This window comes from Peromyscus leucopus, chromosome 1, assembly GCF_004664715.2.
Source record: "Peromyscus leucopus breed LL Stock chromosome 1, UCI_PerLeu_2.1, whole genome shotgun sequence".
NCBI classification, from domain to species: Eukaryota; Metazoa; Chordata; class Mammalia; order Rodentia; family Cricetidae; genus Peromyscus; species Peromyscus leucopus.
In genome coordinates, this window is record NC_051063.1 from 117,580,372 (window position 1) to 117,599,767 (window position 19,396).

Consider the following 19,396-nt stretch of genomic DNA (forward strand, 5'->3'; position numbering starts at 1 on the left):
TTTATTTAAGATGATTTCAAACAGGGATATAGTCACAGTGAAAATAGATTAGACCCAACTCTGATTTCCCACTGTGCTCCAATCCTGAAGCCAGATGGTATTATTCAGACAGCAGTGAATGTTTGTAAGTTTTTGGTAATGAATTTTGCAGTTAGAATGAAACTCATGCACATTAATAATGCCCGAGTCACTGTCTCTTCAACATAATACTAAATGAAGTGTTCTTTATATCAGTAACAAAGGAGTATATTGAGAAAAGATCAAGACATTAGTCAGCAGTTCACTGTGTGAAAAGTTCTCAATTTTCATATACACAGCTTCCTTGTGCCAGATTGACAATCACTTCTCTCCCATCAGTAAGACTCCAGGTTCACCATGGTGTCCTCACTGCTTGGTTCCTTCACTGTGCAGCATGCTGCTTTTCAGGGGTTCTTCTGTGGAATTTTCAGTGATAAATGATTTGACATAGTCACCTATATTCTATTCTGTAATATTACTTCACTGGTCTAATAATTTCCCAGATCTCTTCTTAAATACTCTCTCTTCTAATGCAACATAGTATAGTCCATTCTTTGAACTCTCAACACATTTCCATATCTCTTTTATTCTTTTGTTGGCTGGCAGCTCTTTTGAGTGTCTCTCAAAGAATATTTTCACACTAATTTTTTTCAGCATATGTACATGTATTTTCATTTGCACATAGCTAAAGTAGCACTCTACTAAATTCTAAGTTCCCAAGTTTCCATGGTTCCTGTTCATCAGTGATCAAACTTAATAATATCCACAGTAAATACCACGTTGTGGGTCTTGTTATGAGCTATCTTACAAGAGATATATTTTGTTTTTTCCTTGTAGAAAACAAACAAAGTCAGAAGCTATCCACTCTATCACAGTGTTTATGAAACATATGAGTTGGTGGAAAAATTTTATGATCCAACATTTAAATATCACCTCACTGTGGCCCAGGTTCGAGGAGGGCTGGTGTTTGAACTGGCCAATTCTTTAGTGCTTCCTTTTGACTGTCAAGATTATGCTGTAGCTCTGAAAAGGCATGCTGAAAACATCTACAACATTTCAATGAAGCATCCACAAGAGATGAAGGAATATATGGTATCATTTGGTATGTTGCCATTTATCTTTCAAATTCACTTTTGTGTTTCTAATGATTTCTTATCACTGTTTCTATTGCACCAGGTAAGATCTTTTTTAAAAAAATATGTTTATAATTACATAGATGTGCTACAACATATAAGTACATAAACCGTGCTTTTTTTTTCCTTTATAGAAATGGTGCTTTCATATCTTGCACTGGCTGGTATTAAACATCTGAGCTGGAGTGACCCTCCTGCTTCAGCTCCCTGAGTGCTGAGACTGCAGGCATTGCCAGCTTTCCTACTTTAGAAACCATCTTCTTAAAGCTTTTGGTAATTTGGATTTCCATTTCAGATTCACTGTTTTCTGCAGTAAACAATTTTACAGAGATTACATCTGAATTCAACAAGAAACTTCAAGACTTAGACAAAAGCAAGTATGTTATATATTGTATTATATTTATTTGTATATATTTAATTATATGTTAGATATAATTAAAATAATAGAAATTTACATTTTTGTTGCAGAAATAACTTGGGAAATTCATTTGTTTTCTGTCTTCACTCTAATATGTCCTGGTCAGGATTTTGTATCATTCAGAGATTTTATTTCTTACATGTAATGAAACTAGACCTCAGTGCCTCCTTCCTGCCAGCCTCTTACATAAAACTTACATTGACTCCAACATGCTTTAGTTTCACTTGATCCTTTTTCACTCCCATGCATCATAATCCAACTCGATTACTTTGTTCTTGGAGTGATCTTCTCTCTACTTGTGCTTGAAGTCATTATGTCCACACACACATGATCATTTCCATCTCCAGTAAAAACATTCAGTTTATCCGGAACAATAAATACTGTGAAGTTATTATTTTTAGGAATGCTGAACAAATGGGAATAATTCTGTGTAAAACCAAAACCATAAACAGAATTTAACAAATTTTACAAAATTCACTGGTTAATTATAAAATTATAAACTTCACTAAGCTGATCCTTAGTTTCTGACATAGAGTTATAACCCTGCAAAATGTTCAGGATTGCTCTGAAGTTAAACTTATTATAAAAGCATTTACAAGAGTGAAAGACTATTATATGCTACTCTTGTTAAAAAATATAAAATGAAAATCTACATAAATTCATGGATGAAACAACTATTTATTAAAACTATAATATTTACTAATTATATCATGATGTAATTAGAATACTATATTTCATAATTAATCATTGAATCATTTGGGGGTTGGTGGTAGATTTTTAATTGCATTGATTCATTTTTATTAACAATAATAACTTCCTACATTAACCCTATAATCTCTCTTGAGAATGTGAACACTGTAAGAATATTTGCTACATTATATTTGAATACTGATAAAAATATAAAGTAAGGGTTATATACTTGACAAATATATCTTTAATAATAAGAGTATTATTGTCACTTACTCAATATTTTTAATTTTCATAAATGTAATAGATATTAATATCTTTTCTTATTTAGATGTTTATATTAAATCTGAGAGTAGATTGTTAGGATCTGTAAGGTGAAAAAAACTGACAGTAATTATAATCCCAGGATTATTAATTCTCATTTCCCTGTGCATTAAAGTTAGTATCATGTTTTACCACTAACACATTACTGTTTTATCATTAATGTTTTATTTGAATAGTATTTCATGGGATTTCTGAAATATGAGGATTATGCATGCTGTTTTTTTTTAATTTATTACTTTTTTGAGATAATAATACAATTATATCATTTCTACCTTCTCATTGCTCTCTCCAATCTATTCATACCCTTCTTTTTTTCTTTTGGAATTTGTGACCTCATTTTCTAATAATTGTTGTTACAATATTCCTAAATACATAAATACAACCTACTCAGTCTGTATAATGTTACTGATATTCTTAATTTGGATGTTACAATGATTTAAAATGCATGTGAGTTTGATTTTACTGCATACTTATAGTTTATCAGGTGGTGTTCATAACTTCATGGAGATACAGCTTTATTAATTTCTTTTTTAGCCCTATATCACTGAGAATTATGAATGACCAGCTGATGTATCTGGAACGTGCCTTCATTGATCCTTTAGGGTTACCAGGCAGGCCTTTCTACAGGTGAGAAAAAAATTATTCTATAGTCTAATATCACATTGTATAAAAAAATACCATAGTTTATTTAATTTTATTATTTAAAATATTTTAGTGAGGTAAAATTTTGTTACTGCTGTAACAAAACCTTTAAATTTCACTGTACACAGAATTAGGTTCGATAAAGAATGTTTGTTTCAAACATAAATACTTGGTTCTTCATCCCAGTCTCATTCAGCACTCTAAGTACCCTGTCCCCTTGTTCCTTATCACTGGCTTCCTTCATTCCTGCAATGTCCTTTCTGTTTTTCCCATGTCTTTAAGGAGTTCTAGGACCCACAATTAAAACAAGTGTAACTTATCCTTCTGTATATGGCTTATTTTGCATAATATGATGATTTCTAATTACATCCATTTTTCTATCAAAAGCATAATTCCATTCCTCTTGATAACTGAATAAAACCCCATTGTTTTTCACACACACACACACACACACACACACACACACACGAGTGTTTATACCACTTTCTTTTCTATTAATCATTGATAGGTCTCTAGGCTGGTCCTATGACTCGGTTTTAATGAACAGTGATACAATAAGCACTGGTATGCATTTATCTTTGTCATAGGTGGAGAGTCCTTCAGGCATACACCCAGAAGTGTGTTAGCTGATTCATATGGTAGTTTTATTTGTAGTTTTCTTGAGGTAATTTCATATTTATCCCTATTGTAATTTGACTAGGCACACCCCAACCATTACTGTATAAATGTTCCCATCTCCCTACATCCTTATCAGCATTTGTTCTTGTTTGTTAATTACTGGGGAGAGCTGGAATCTCAAGGTGGTTTTTATTTCAATTTCCCTGATAATTAGTGTGGTAAACACCTTTTAACATGGTTATTGGAGAGTTATGCTTCATCTTTTGAGAACAGTGTGTTTATTTCATTTACCAATTTATTAACTGAGTTGTTTAGGGTCTGGGTGTTTAATGAGTGTATTCTTTAAATATTCTAGAAATCAATCCTCTCTTAGGTGTTTAACTACAAAAGATTTTCTTCAATTTCATTGATATTCCCTTCATTTGGTTGTCCTCTGATGTAACAAAACCTTTAAATTTTCCTTAATACATATTAGTCAATTCTTGGCATTATTTATTAGCAATTGGAGTTCTTTTCAGATATCCTTGTCTATACCTACTCTTTGAAATGTTTTCCCTATATTTTATCATTATTAGGGTTTTAGGTCTTACATTATGGTCTTTGCTCCATTATGAAATGCTTGTTGTGTAGGGTGAGAGACGGGTATATAATTTTATTCTTTTACCTAGTTTACTCAACACCATTTCTTGAAGAGGCTTTTTTATTTTTCTCAAACAATATTTTTTGGAAATGTGAGGTTTTATTTCTGGTTCATATCTTCTTTTCCATTAATCCATGTATGGTTTCATGTCATATGCTTTTTTGATACTGGGGCTCTGTATTGTGGCTTGAAATTAAGTACTATGATACATCCAGCATTATTATTTCTACTCAGAATAATTTTGAACTGTTGGAGACTGTGATGGTTAATGTTATAGTCAACTTGATGAGATTTAGAATGACCTAAGAGACAAACCTCTAGGTGTGAGGTTGTTTACAGATATGTTTAACCAATTTGGGAACGCACATACTTAATGTAGGTGGCATCATAACACGATGTAAGGTCTGGATGGAATAAATAAAGACTGTAATTGGATAATCAGCATTCATCTCTCTGTTGCCTGAGTGGATACAATATGCTCAGCTACCCTATACTTCTGCTGTCATGTCTCCTATAGTGACATTTTTTTTTTTTTGGTTTTTTTCGAGACAGGGTTTCTCTGTGTAGCTTTGCACCTTTCCTGGGACTCACTTGGTAGCCCAGGCTGGCCTTGAACTCACAGAGATCCGCCTGGCTCTGCCTCCCGAGTGCTGGGATTAAAGGCGTGCGCCACCACCGCCCAGGTTAATAGTGATATTTTATTTGTGCTGAAATATGGTGATATTTTATTGGTATGTTAATAAATAAAGTTTGCCTGGAAACCAGAGGTCATACCCAGCTATAAACAAAAGTCAGACAGTGGTAGCACACACCCTTAATCCAATCACATGGCAGGCAGAGTCTCTGTGTGTTCAAGGACACAGTAGGGAACAGCCAAGTGTGGTGACACACGCTTTTAATCCCAGTACCAACAAAACAATAAAAAGTGACACTAATGCATACGAGGCTGGCTATAAGGACAATGTCATGATGTGTTTATCAGGGAGTATGATGCAAACATCATACTTACTGGCAATGTGCATGGAGACTAATTATTTTATGACTTTTGTTCTCATTTCTCCTCTGAGGATACTGTTATCAACATTATACAGTTTATTTTTAGTAATTAAAGATAATAGTAAGTTACCTTTTAAAATAATAAACATAGTTCATACTAGCTATCCTTACTCTTATTTGTATACTCTGAAACACCTTGAGTTATTCATTAAAAGTAAAAATTATGTGTATTAATGTGCCTGGAGATCATAGCATTTTAAGTTCAGGAAACAACTGAATAATTCAAGTAGCAAAATAAGGAGTATGCAGCTTGAATATAGTGCCTTCTTTTTCTTATGTATTGTTTGTGCAATGAATGGACAGAAATCTGTTTTATCAACAGGCATATCATCTATGCTCCAAGCAGCCACAACAAGTATGCAGGAGAGTCATTCCCAGGGATTTATGATGCCCTTTTTGATATTGATAGCAAAGTGGATCCTTCCAAGGCCTGGAGAGAAGTGAAGAGACAGATTTCTATTGCAGCCTTCACAGTGCAAGCTGCTGCAGAGACTTTGAGAGAAGTAGCCTAAGGGTACTTCAGGGAATCCATTTTGGGTAGGGATGATATTATTGGGAGGACTTGCATAGAAAAATAAATGTTTGGTATTTTATGATTATGGGTAATAGCTCTATGTATGTATGTGCATATATATATACATATATATTTCCTTTTAGTTTTCTTTGTTTTGATTTTTCCTTGTGGTTCAAAAAAAGAAAAATGGATAAATATTTTATATTTTAATTTTAGAATATCTTTCTGAAATTTGAAATTCAATTAAGTATTAAAACCAAGGTGAACAGTGTAATATAGCAAACATTTACCTGACATTATCAGATAGTTATCACAAATCTAACCCTGTCATTTCAATGTAAACAAGCATCATTTTATTATGGAATGCACTTGGAACAGTACACAAAACTGCTCCATCCAGAGGCTTAGATGCTACCCAACCACACACTAGCTGACAGACTAGCTGATGATTTCTGATCTATTCATAGTTCTAGTAAACCTTATCACTCTGTATTATAAAGCATGATTAGTTATACTTGATAAAATTTTATTAAAATTATGTACAGCATACATGTATAATTAATAATTAATTAGCATCTGCAATCTCAGTAATCATATCAAGAAAGAACTTTATGCACTTCGGAATAATTGTGTCTTTTCTGTCAAAAGTAATCACAGTCTTAAATTTTATGTTCATAATTTCCTTCTTTTTACACAAAATTCACCAAACATGGTTGCATTCATTATATGAATAAATATATTTAATATATATGTTTATATTAAAACCATAAATTTGTATTTTGCAGTGCTCATCTTTTCTGTTTGCCTTTGAGTTATTCCTGTAGTTTATCAGATTTTCTTGGGACACCGCATTGCCTTGAGTAAATTTCACATTTATCAGTAAGGGTTGAAGAAAGGAAAGCAATCACATAGTTATTTGAACAAGCAGAGACATCAGAAAGAATGACAAGTTATATAAGCACTGATATTTTGAATCAATGCCATGGGAAAAGTAATGAGAATTTTAGATGTCTATAGAAGCTGTAAGAAATGGTCACTATACTGACATTCTCTATGTCCCCATATTATCATCACCTTCCTACCCATCCAACTTCATGCATATTCTCTCTCTCAAAAAATAGAAACAAATTCCAAAACTAAAAATCAAAACAATCAAAAACACAATAAGACAAAAGTTTCAAATTGTGTCAGCATGCAAAAGACCTGCACATGTTCAAGGTGAACAAATCCCAGAAGGGGAAAGGGGAAATGAACACAAAGATCCACCTCTAACAAAGGAGGTATTTGCAATTGATACCTCCTGGGAAAGGGACAATTAGTTTTCCCAAATACAGTGTCAACCACACTCTGGGGCAGGCTCCAGGCCCAAGAGTAGTTGACCAAAACAATCAATTCCATGTTTTTTGTTTGTTTATTCTGATTTTAATTATTTTTCTCATTTAAGGCAGTTCTAAGAGGTACGGTCACACCATTAATTATCTATATTAAAAAAAATAAGAGAGAGCTCATACTAGTAACTTAACAGCACATCTGAAAATTCTAGAACAAAAAGAAGAAATCACACACAAAAGAAGTAGTTGGTAAGAAATAAACTTGGGGATAAATTTAACAAAATAAAACAATACAAAGAATCAATGAAACGAACAGTTGGGTTTTTATTTTGAGGAAATCAATAAGCTCTCATTCAAATTAACCAAAAGGCAGAGAGAGAGAGAGAGAGAGAGAGAGAGAGAGAGAGAGAGAGAGAGTATACATATTAGCAAAATTAGAAAAGACATTGAGGAAATCCAGAGAATCACACGGACATGATTTAAAATCCTGTACTCTATGTAACTGGCAAATCTAAAAGAAATGGATCGTTTCCTTGATATATACCACTTACCAAAGTTTAATCAGGATCAGTTAAGCAATTTAAGCAAACCCATAACCCCTAGCGAATTGGAAGCAGACATTAAAAGCATAAAAAGCCAAATTAGTCCCGGGCTAAGTGGTTTTATTCTACCAGGTTTTAAAGAAGACATTCTGAAGATATTCACCAAATGGGGCCACAAAATAGAAAAAGAAAGACCATTACTCAATTTGTTTTACAAAGTCCACTGTTACCCAGACATGGAAACCACATAAAGGCCCAACAAAGAAAGAGAATAACAAACCAATCATCGTTATGGACATAGATGCAAATATTCTCAATAAAATACTCACAAATCAAATCCAATAACACATATAAAAGATCATCTACCATAATAAAATATGCTTTATCCCAGAGATACATGGATGGTTCAACATATGCAAATTAACAAGTAACATAACATATAAACAGATATAAAGACAAAAACTTGTAATTAATAAGTAATTATCTCATTAAGTGCAGAAAAGACCTTTGAAAAGGTGGCCTCCAAATGATGAAAGTCCTTGAAAAATTAGGGATACAAGGGACATACCTCAACATGCTAAAGGCAGTTTCCATGAGGTCCATAACCAATATCAAAATAATGAAGAGAAACTCAAAGCAATTCTGCTTAAATCAGCAACAAGACAAGATTGTCCACTCTCTCTATACTTATTTAATATAGTACTTGAAGTCTGAGATAGATCAATAACACAACTAAAGGAGAAGAAGTGCATACAAATTGGAAAGGAAGACGTCAAAATATCATTATTTACAGATGATATGATAGTATACATAAGTGGCCCTAAGGATTCCATTGGGAAACTCCTGTTGCTAGTAAGCACTTCAATGAAGTAGCTAGATACAAAGTTAATTCACAAAAATCAATAGTCCTCCTCTACAAAAACAGGCTGAAAAAGAAAACTGGGAAACAACTTCATAATAGTCTTACCTAAAACAAATTATCTTGGGGTTACCCTAATCATCTAAGTGAAAATTTTGTGTGGTGTTTTGAATAAGTGCTGTCCCAATAGGCTAATATATTTGAATGCTTAGTCATCAAGAAGTGGCACTACTTGGGAAGGTTTAGGAAGTTTGTCCTTGTTTGAGTAGGTGTGGAATTGTTGGAATAAGAATATCACTGGGAATAGGCAATGAAGTTGCACAGGAAAATAACAGCATTCTCAGCTGCAAAGGCAGCTTTTTACACCCTTAGCTGATTTAAGACTTAAGAACAAAGTCAAAGCAGACCAGTTGCTCCTGCAAATGAATTGCCCAAGAACAGAGTCCCAAATGCATACTGAACCAATGTCAAGCATAAAGCAACTTTAGTGCCAGTTCTTCACTTACAAAAGTCTGGCTGATAACATTAAAGACAACTCCCTGAACAGATGTGACCCTCAAAATGTAACTCATATATTTGACCAGAGTTTCTTCTGGGGGAGAGATATGCAGAATAGAGATGTGTGGCTGTGTAAAAGAGAGATGTAGCTGTATATGTAACTATATGGAGACAGAGAGAATTTCAGAGAAGATTTTTCAAGATGAAGTAAAAGAGAAAGTCACCATCAGAACATGTGTGTTTCCTTCTTTACCCCTCAGAAAGAAAAGTTTAGTTGAAAAAAATAAAAGTATGGTAAAGACACAAAAACAGACACATTAATCAATGTAATCAACCTGCAAATCCACACACCTATTGGCATCAGATTTTTTTATAAAGAAGCCAGAAATACACATTGGAAAAAAGACAGCATCTTCAACAAGGATGGCTGCACAGAAAAGAAGAATCTAAATAGATCTATATATGCCTGAACAAGACTCAATTACAAATGGATTAAAGAACTTAACATAAAACTGGATACACAACCCAAGAGAAGATAAAATGGTGAATAGCCTTGAACTTATTGGCACAAGAAAAGACTTTCTTAACAGAAGACCATTAGCACACAATCTAAGATCAACAAATAATATACAGGACCTCATAAAACTGAGAAGCTTCTGGATAGCAAAGAACATCATCATGAAGACAAAGTGACAGGCTACAGAAATGAAGATTTTTAACAACTTCATATCCAAAAGGGCTAATATTCAAAGCATATAAAAAACTCAAGAATCTAGATAGCAAGAAAGCAAATAACTCAGTTAAAAATAAAGTACACTTATGATTGCTCTGTTTTGTCATAAGGATACCAAAAATCCACAATCAATATTTAACTTTATCCTTTGGATTGTACTTTTTGGATCTGAACCTAATGACATTTATTCACTATTATAATATAATCTAGAATAATTTCCTTGCCCTAACAATTCTGTGTGTTCTGCCTCTTTGTATTCTTTCCATCACAACATGAACAGGAGGTATAGTAAAATTCATTTATAAAACATTGTATCTACTGGAAATCTCTGTTATTCTGTATCTACATATTTTACTTCTACAATGAAAAGTTATAAAGTGCCTAATCTTGACTCTGAAAACCATAATAGCTTAAAGTGCTTTCTGAATCACCAAAGATTAAATTACATGCAGCATAATCTTATTGTCCAATACATTTGATTGCATTCTAATTATGTAAAAATAACGCAAATCCACAAATGCTATGAATATTGAAATATATACTCTAGATTATAGGGCGATTTCAATTTAAATGGTTTAAATTTATTCATCAAGATATATGGGGTCTTTTCACTGAATTCGTGTCTCCTAGGCCTGGGGTCCTTAGAGCACTTTTTGGATGAGCAATGAATATAAAGGCACATGTTTTAGGTGAGATCTTTATATACAAGGTTTTATTAGCATTATTTTGTTTCCTTTGGTGAGGAGATTGATGAAACTTCTCTTCATCCCATATTTAATTTGTAGCTCAGTTATCATATTTTATTTTTGCTGAATTGGCCTTTCTGTGCCAGTTTTTCTATCACTTTGGCAATGGATCAAAACTAGGTTTTGCTCCCTTGATATCTAATATTGCTTTTGTGTAATACTATTTATTAAGTATGTATTGGAAGCAGAAAATGAACACACAAATTCACATCCACACAAATTGCTGAATGTGTAGAGGGTGACTAAACATTCCCAAGGTGTTATCTGAATTTCAAGGCCATGTAAAAAAATAAAGTAAAAGGTCTGTTGCTGGAAAAAAAATGAAGTACACTTCTAAACAGAAAATTCTCAAAAAACACACTCACATAGCTGAGAAATATGTAAAGAAATGTCCAATGTATTTAGTCATTAGGGAAATTCAAATCAAATCTATTGCTGGTAGGATGGCAAATGTACAGTCACTATGAAAATCAGTGTGGTAGTTTCTCAGGAGGATGGGAATCAATCTATCTCCAGATCCAGCTATACTACTCTTGGGCATATTCCAAAATGTCACCTCATCTTACCACAGAGACACTTGCCCAACCATGCTCATTGCTGATCTATTCATAATGGTCAGAAATATGAAGATGGCCCTCAACTGAAGAATGGGAAAAGTAAATGTGGTACATTTTCATAATGTGATATTAGTCAGCTGTTAAAAATGAAATAATGAAATGTCATAGGTAAGACAAATATGGTATTATTAAATTCTATGTGAATATTAACCTTTAAGTCAATTATAACCAAGCTACAATAGAATCAAAGTTTCATATAAAGTAAGAGAGTATGGTGGGATAGATAGATCTCATTAGAAAATAGAAATTGAATAAATAATTGTGGGTGGATGTGGGAGACTGGGATGGAAAGATTAAGCTGGTTGGGGAAGAGAAGAGGGGAGAAGGGGTAAATGGGGAGACACAGGTAAAAATAACAACCTTTGGAAGTGCATACCTAATAGAGTAGAGGTTTCTTAAAATATATATGCACATGAAGGCAATCTAAAGGAAACAAAAAAATAATGAATCCAACCTGTCCATCTGTTGTCACCAAATAAAGGTCGCAGTACCAGGTTTGGGTTCTGTTAAATTGAATTGTTGGCCAAAGGGGTCCCATGTGGACCACCAAAACAACTCAGGTCATTGTCAATACTATAGGTTGCTCTCCAGAACTGACAGCAAGTTTTATTTCTGAATACAATTCTGTTATCTACAGAGTGCCTTAACTCTAATATTCTAGTGTATCTGGTACAGGAAAGTTCTTTACATGTTACCAAATAGAAATGTAAACACAAATCCAGCCACAAATGCTTTGATCTACAATTGTGTCCTGGCCGGCAAGAATGCTAGTGAAATGGTGATTCAGAGTGTTTCTAACTTGACTTAAGATCTACACCCATATTTATTGCTGCATGGGTGACCAAGAACATGAGACTAGATAGCCCTGACACCCAGGAAAAACCAAATACTACTGTTCTATAAAGATTAAATTTAATTAAATTAAACACCTTAAAAACAAAATGACTCCTAATGACAATTTGCTATACTCATAGATGAGTGCCTTCTTTAGCCATCATCAGAAAAACTTCTTCCTGCAACAAATGGGAACAAATGCAGAAACTCACAGAGAGATATTATGGTGAGAGTGAGAGACCAGACACCTTAGAGCAGGAAGTCCAAAATGGAATGTCTCCATCAAATTCTTTCCCAATGGGCTCAAGGAGCCTTCTTCAAGAGGTAGCAGAAAGAGTATAAGAGTCAGAGGTGATGGGGGAAGACAAGAAGACAAGGTCCCTTTGTGGTGATATATTGTGTACTCTAATAAACTTGCCTGAGATCAGAGGACAGAGCCAGCCACTAGATTAGACACAGAGACAGGCAGTCATGGCACACACCTTTAATCCCAGCACTTGAGATCTCATGCCTTTGCTTGGGAATCAAACACACACCTTTAATCCCAGGAAATAATATGGCAGGGCAGAGAAAGATATATAAAATGTGAGGAAACATAAACTCACTCTCTTTAGACTGAGGATTTCATAGAGGTAAGAACTAGTGGCTGGCTGTTCTGCTTCTCTGATTTTTCAGCTTTCACCCTGATATCTGGCTCTGGGATTTTATTAAAAGACCATTTAAGATTTGAACTACATCTGGTGTCCACCTTGTGGGTCATGATTTCAGGAAAAAAACAATTGCCTATGGCCTTGCAGGCCCTGGCTTAGGCCCAAGTAGCATGAAGCAATTGTCTTCACCCTTTGTGGGCCAGAGTCTCTAAAACACAGGCTAAGTTTTTGTTGTAGCCTCTCTGCAGCAAACTCCATTAGTGTTTTTTTTTTTTTCCCCCAAAAGCATAGGAGTTAGCTGCTTTCTCGAGTTCCATGAAGATGGATGGCTCTTTGGCTTCTACTTTCCTTCTGGGCTATGGGCTCTCCCTGCATCCCCATCTTGGGCTGCTGTCACACTAGGTAGCTGCCTTGAAACCCATTCAGGCTTCTACTGGTCTGCACAGAATCAGTCAGCCTCACATCCAAATCATCATTGCCAGCAGATTTGATGAGACAATTGGGATTTTTTAAAGGGGGAAATTAGTTAAAAAAGATTTTTTCCCACATTAAAAATGGGAAACATCTTTACAATTGAGAGAATTTGTTCTCTGTTTGATAATACAATTGACAGTCTGAAAATGGAACAATTAAATGAGAGGATAATTAATATAGATGGGATTTACATAATGTCAATTGTACACATTATTTGTTTGATCACTTTTGTTTTATCATAAAAAGGTTGGTTAATGTAAGTACCAAGATAAAAATTTTAGAAAACCTTGTTCAAATAGATCATAGAGAAATTTAGACCCAGACAGAGAAATTTAAATGTAAACCAATCTCAACACTGCATTATATGGTTACAGAGAAACAGCCTAAGACTTTCAAACAGTCAACCTTAATCTATCCAGTAACCTTACAGGAACTGCCAAATGCTCAAAGCTGCATAAGAACTGACTAGACTCCTGTGCAAATGTTAGATTTGAGGAGATTCAGAGAAGCTATAATGTCATATGGTAAGCATTCCCCATTTGTGAAGCAGATGTTAAACTCATGTATAACTTGAAATAGAATTATTCTTCAAGACTGGAGAGATTTAGTTACAGCCGTCTTAGAAGTAGGTCCTCAATTGTAGTGGAGGACTTGGTGGAAGGATGAGGCTAAAACAATTGAACAATGAAGTCGGGCTAGAGATATGGAAATATCCCAAGATCAACTTGGAGAGGGAGATTATGCTAATGTAGAAAGGCAATCTCTATATGAATACCACACTCTGGCTTTATGCTGAAGTCATCCTTGAATGCTTGGGACAGTATGACTTACTTGAAGAAGTAAGAAAGAAAATTGAGTCATTTATAAAAGTTATACAGGACCCAAAAGAAACCTTCACTGATTTTTTACAAAGGCTGTCTTCAGCAGTAAATAGAATGATACCAAATTCAGGAGCTAGCCAGATAATAATTGAATACCTTACTTTTGAAAGTGCTAATGCAGAATGCAGAATGGTAATTAGGCCATTAAAGCAAGATCATTACCCTTAGAGGAATGGATCCAAGATAAAAATGAATATTTAATCTCCTGACCATGATAAGTTTTGAACAGGATAGGTGATTTCTAGAAGTTTGAAGAAAAAAGTAATATCAGATGTTTCAATTTTGGTAAACATGGTCACATAAAAAGGGACTGTAAGCAGTATTCCTAGAAACAATGTTTTTTCAAGGAACAATAGTAACAGAATACTCCTTCCTTGTGGTTTATGCAGAAGGTGTAGTAAAGGCAAATAAATGTAGATCACAAGGGACAGACATGATAAAACTTTGCCATCTGGAATCTCTCTGAGGGGCCTCTCTCAGGCCCCCATGAAAAATTCAGTTCAGACCTTTCCTGCCACCATAGAAGAAACCCCTTCTCAGAGCAATTAAAGAACCTAATGCCTATTGTAAAACACCATAATGCTCAGGGTGATAGAACAAGTAAAGAAGAGAGAACAAAAAATTCAGGACAAACCAAAATACACATTTTTTTGGGCAAACTTCAAAAATGAACAAAGACCAAAATGAAAAATGTGAATAAATAATATTGTCATTGAAGGTCTTGTAGACATAGGTGCAGATGTATCAATAATTGCACCAGAATCTTGGTATCCAAATTTGGCTATTCAGGAGGTAAATGTTCAGCTGTTAGAGGTGGGAACATTATCTCAAGTGAAACAGAGCATGAAATGTGTCGAGTGTATAGGGCCAGAAGGACAGAGAGGAAAATTAAAGCTATATGTGCCTAACATAGCTATCAATCTATGGAGATGTGATTTATTACAACAATGGAATACCCAGATTGACATTCCTCCAATCCCTGAAAGAAACCATAAACTAACGTATGTTTCTGAGAAAAATATTAGAAGGCATTATTAAGAACCGTCACTGCCCATCCAGATTGTACAAGAACAGGGCACAATAGCCACTAATCTTTCCAAGATACCAATAACCCTGGCTGTATGGGTTCAACCTTTAGCAAAAGAGAAACTATAGACCTTAGAACAGCTGGTCTAAGAGTAGTTAAGTGCTCAGTATATGGAAGAATCAACCAGTCCTTGGAATTCTCCTGTATTTGCTATCAAAAAGAAATCTGGTAAGTGCAGAATGGTAACAGATATAAGGGACATTAACAAGGTAAGTTAGCCAATGAGCTATCTACAATCTGGAATCCCTTTGCCTACTCTGTTACCCAAAGGATGGCTTCTTATAGTTATATATTTAAAAGACTGTTTCTTCTCAATACCCTTACAAGAAAAAGACAGAGAAAATTTTGCCTTCATGGTACCTACTTAAATAATTTCCAGCCACTCAAGAGATATCAATAGAACGTTTTTTTCACAGGGAATGTTAAATAGCCCAACTCTGTGACAATATATTGTATGACAGCCATTGGAAGTAATACATAAACAATTTCATAAACCTCTAATTTATCATTACATGGATGATATTTTACTAGATGATTCAAATGTGGAAATTTAGAAAGAATGTTTGAAAAAATAAAGAAATTTTTGCCTTGTTGGGGATTACAAATTGCTCCTGTAAGATACAAAGAGGAGATTCTATTAATTATTAGGATATAAAATAGGTATACAAAAAATTAGACCCCAAAAGCAAATTAGGAGAGATCAATTATGGACTCTTAATGACTTTCAAAGATTATTCAGAGACATTTCCAATATATGGACCATTATTGGGTAAAAAATGATGAACTGGGTAATATGTTCAAAACCTTAGAGGGTGACAAGGAGTTATTAGCTGATGCTGAAAAAGAATTGGCTTTGGTGGAAAAGAAAGTGCTGGATGCACATGTGGATAATGTGGATCCAAAGCTTGACTGCATTTTAGTTATTTTACCCTCTAAGCTGGAATTTTAATGCAGAGGGAGAATATTTTATTGGAATGGATATTTCTACCAAATAAACAGAGTACAAAACCCAAAAAACTTATGTGGAAAAGATCTCTGAGTTGAATTTAAAGGAAAATTGAGACTTCATCAACTTGCAAGAATAGACCCAGCAGAAATTGTAGTTCTTTTAACTAATGATGAAATTGAAAAATTTTGGGCAGAAAGTGAACCTTGGCAAAGAGCTTGCAATAATTATTTGGGTGAGATTAACAACAAATGTCCCCAAAGTGATAGAATTAAACTTATAAAGAGAGCTAGCTGGATCATGCCTTACATTGTATGGGAAACACCAATATCTGGACCCCCTATATTTTATACAAATGCAAAATAAAGGAAAGGGAGGTTACAAATGAGAAAATTTAACTAAAGTGATTCAAAGTCCTTATAATTTTATTTAAAAATCAGAATTATATGCAATACTAATGGTATTTATTGATTTTATCGAAACTGTCAATATAGTTACTGACTCTCAGTATGCTGAAAGAGTAGTGTTACATATTGAAACTGCTGAATTTATCCCTTATGAGTCAGAGTTAACTTAGCTATTTATTCAGATACAAGAAATAATCAGGAATAGAAATCACCCCTTATATAGAACTCACATCCGATCTCATATGGGTCTGTCAGGCCCTCAGGCACAAGGTAATGACAAGATTGATAGACTATTGATAGGAAATGTGCTAGTAATATTTTAAAAAAGATTTTTCCATAATCTTCAACAAGCCAATGAAAATATAAAGAAATATCCTACTTGTTCTTTATACAATAAAATTCCACTAATAGCAAGATATAAGCCAAAGGGTACTCAGAGGAATGAAATCTGGAAGATGAATGTGTTTCATTTTGTATAATTTAGAAAACTGAAATATGTAAACCACACCATTGATACCTATTTAGGATTTCAATGGGCAACTTCTCTAAGATCTGTAATCACACATTTGCTAGAAGTTATGGACATCATGGGTGTACCTGTACAAATTAAAACTGAAAATGCTCCAGTATACATTTCTGGTAAAAAGAAACAGTTTTTTGTTTATTAAAATATAAAATATATTACAGGTATACCACATAACCCTACAGGACAAGCAGTCATAGAATGATTAAATTGAACTTTAAAGTATATGCTAAATAAACAGAAAGAGGTAACAAAACCCCCAAAAATAGATTACATAACATTCTATTAATTTTGAATTTTCTCAACACTGATGAGAAAAGAACAACAGCTGCAGAGAAACATTGAATAATAGATTAAACTACAGAATTAAATCAGCCTATATACTTTAAAGATGTACTGACCTCAGAATGGAAACCAGGATATGTATTACATTGGGGACTAGGTTTTGCTTTAGATAACATCAAAAATACAGTTGTTCTGATAAAGACTCAATCTGAAAAAGAGAGAACTCTTAAATTGAAGAGGTGATAGTTCACCAACCATCATGACCATTCAATTTAAACTAACTTATATCACTAACAAATGCTTTTCATTTAATCACACATAACTTGCCAAAAGGGAACCTCCCCAAAGTTAACACTGAGGAAGAGTTTTTGTTTTTGTCTTTCAGGAGAATGAAGGCTAAGGAATTTGAAGAACACTGGACAAATGAGACATCTGAAGAAAAAGAACAAATTATCCAGAAAAAAATATCCCCCCAAAAGGATTAAATTGGTTTATTTGTGTAACACATATCTAACATGATACAATTTTATAAGTCTTCACAAATGTTTGTTTCTACAGACACATAACACAAATGGTATTTGTGTAGTTCTAGTTCAATTAAAAATTTAAGCTGGCTTTGGAGTTGAGGCACTTCTTTCTCTTTCTCTAAACAAGCGTGCTTGTTAAAATAAAATACAAAATCTGTTCCATGTCAGAAGAGCAGCCACATATGGCACAGAAGAAAAACCAAAATTAAGGGACATTCTATTGCCACTAATCCCATAGCTCTTTGGATTTATTTTGACTCTTTAAAACTTTTCTTATAGTATGCATTTTATATCAAAATTTATAAGATTTATATATATATATGTTTATATATTAAACTTTTATTATGATGTTAATGGTTATATAGAGTTTAATTATAGATTAATTCTAGAGAAAAGGCTTTACCTAGCTTCCTATACCTGATTTTGTGTTTGAGTCTCTATCAGATCTTCTGCAGTGAACCATGACCATGACTAAAAGCAACTTTGACATCTCCAAAAAGATGATGGGACCTCACAATAATGATTCCATCAGGACAATGACAACAATAGTTAGCTGACAAACACTACCCAAAAATTGGCTTTGGGCTACATACTCTTCTGGGCAATTTCAAGATGGCTAGCTGAGATGATCCAGCCTCACAGACTACTTGAGCAAGGACTTGAAACAAATCCTGCACCTTCTCACTATGCAGAAAATGGACAAATGATACAGCTACCTCTTCCAGGACTTAACAACCCAAAAAACTTTCTTTTCAGGATTCCCTAAATGCAATTGTCCCCAGACAATAGAAAGTAATTTAAAAAAATAACACCCACATCTCAAGAGGTTGGGTGAGTGGTTTTTGGTCTTTCAAATGGATTATGGATAATTATCATTGTTTAGAATGGCTGGTTACAAGTTGTTAGTTGATAATGGTCAGGAAAAAAGTTAAACAAGGAGATTAGATTCAGTGTTCTTGTTTGAAGAAAAAAAAAGAACATATAGATAAGAGGTAGACTATTGAATCTGCTTTTACAAAAGAGATATAGAAATAGTAGGTAAAAGGGTAGATCATTGAATCTACTCTGAAAAGAAAAATAGGATAGATAATATAGACATAAGATAAAAGATAGATAATTGAATCTACTTTTAAAAATAAACCACTTGTTTTAAATATCTTACATTGGATTGAATTCTTGTCTATTGTATACAAATTATGTATATTGATACAAGTTTGAGATTGATTTTGTTAGAAAATACTCTACCTATATTTCTAATCTTGTTCAAGTTTTTGTACCTATACAGTTTATTTAACAATTACTAGTCCTTTAAAGTTATTATTACCAACCAATTAGGGTATAAGAAATACAAGTTAATAGTCATTACAATCAAACTTGTAGTCATATTAGCTATGTTTTCAAGGTTA

At 33.7% G+C, this 19,396-nt stretch overlaps 1 protein-coding gene across 2 annotated transcripts in view; it reads left to right on the forward strand.

The window, feature by feature from the left end:
* Folh1b (folate hydrolase 1B) overlaps nt 1-6,839 on the forward strand; it is a 65,587-nt gene extending 58,748 nt beyond the window's left edge. Inside the window, exons 16-19 of one of the 2 annotated variants that reach the window (XM_028856720.2) lie at nt 856-1,120; nt 1,447-1,528; nt 3,115-3,207; nt 5,859-6,839. In XM_028856720.2, the coding sequence (XP_028712553.1) occupies nt 856-1,120; nt 1,447-1,528; nt 3,115-3,207; nt 5,859-6,048 (630 nt within the window). In that variant the 3' untranslated portion in view covers nt 6,049-6,839. The other variant, XM_028856721.2, reaches the window with a different exon arrangement.
* Nucleotides 6,840-19,396: the final 12,557 nt, after the last annotated feature.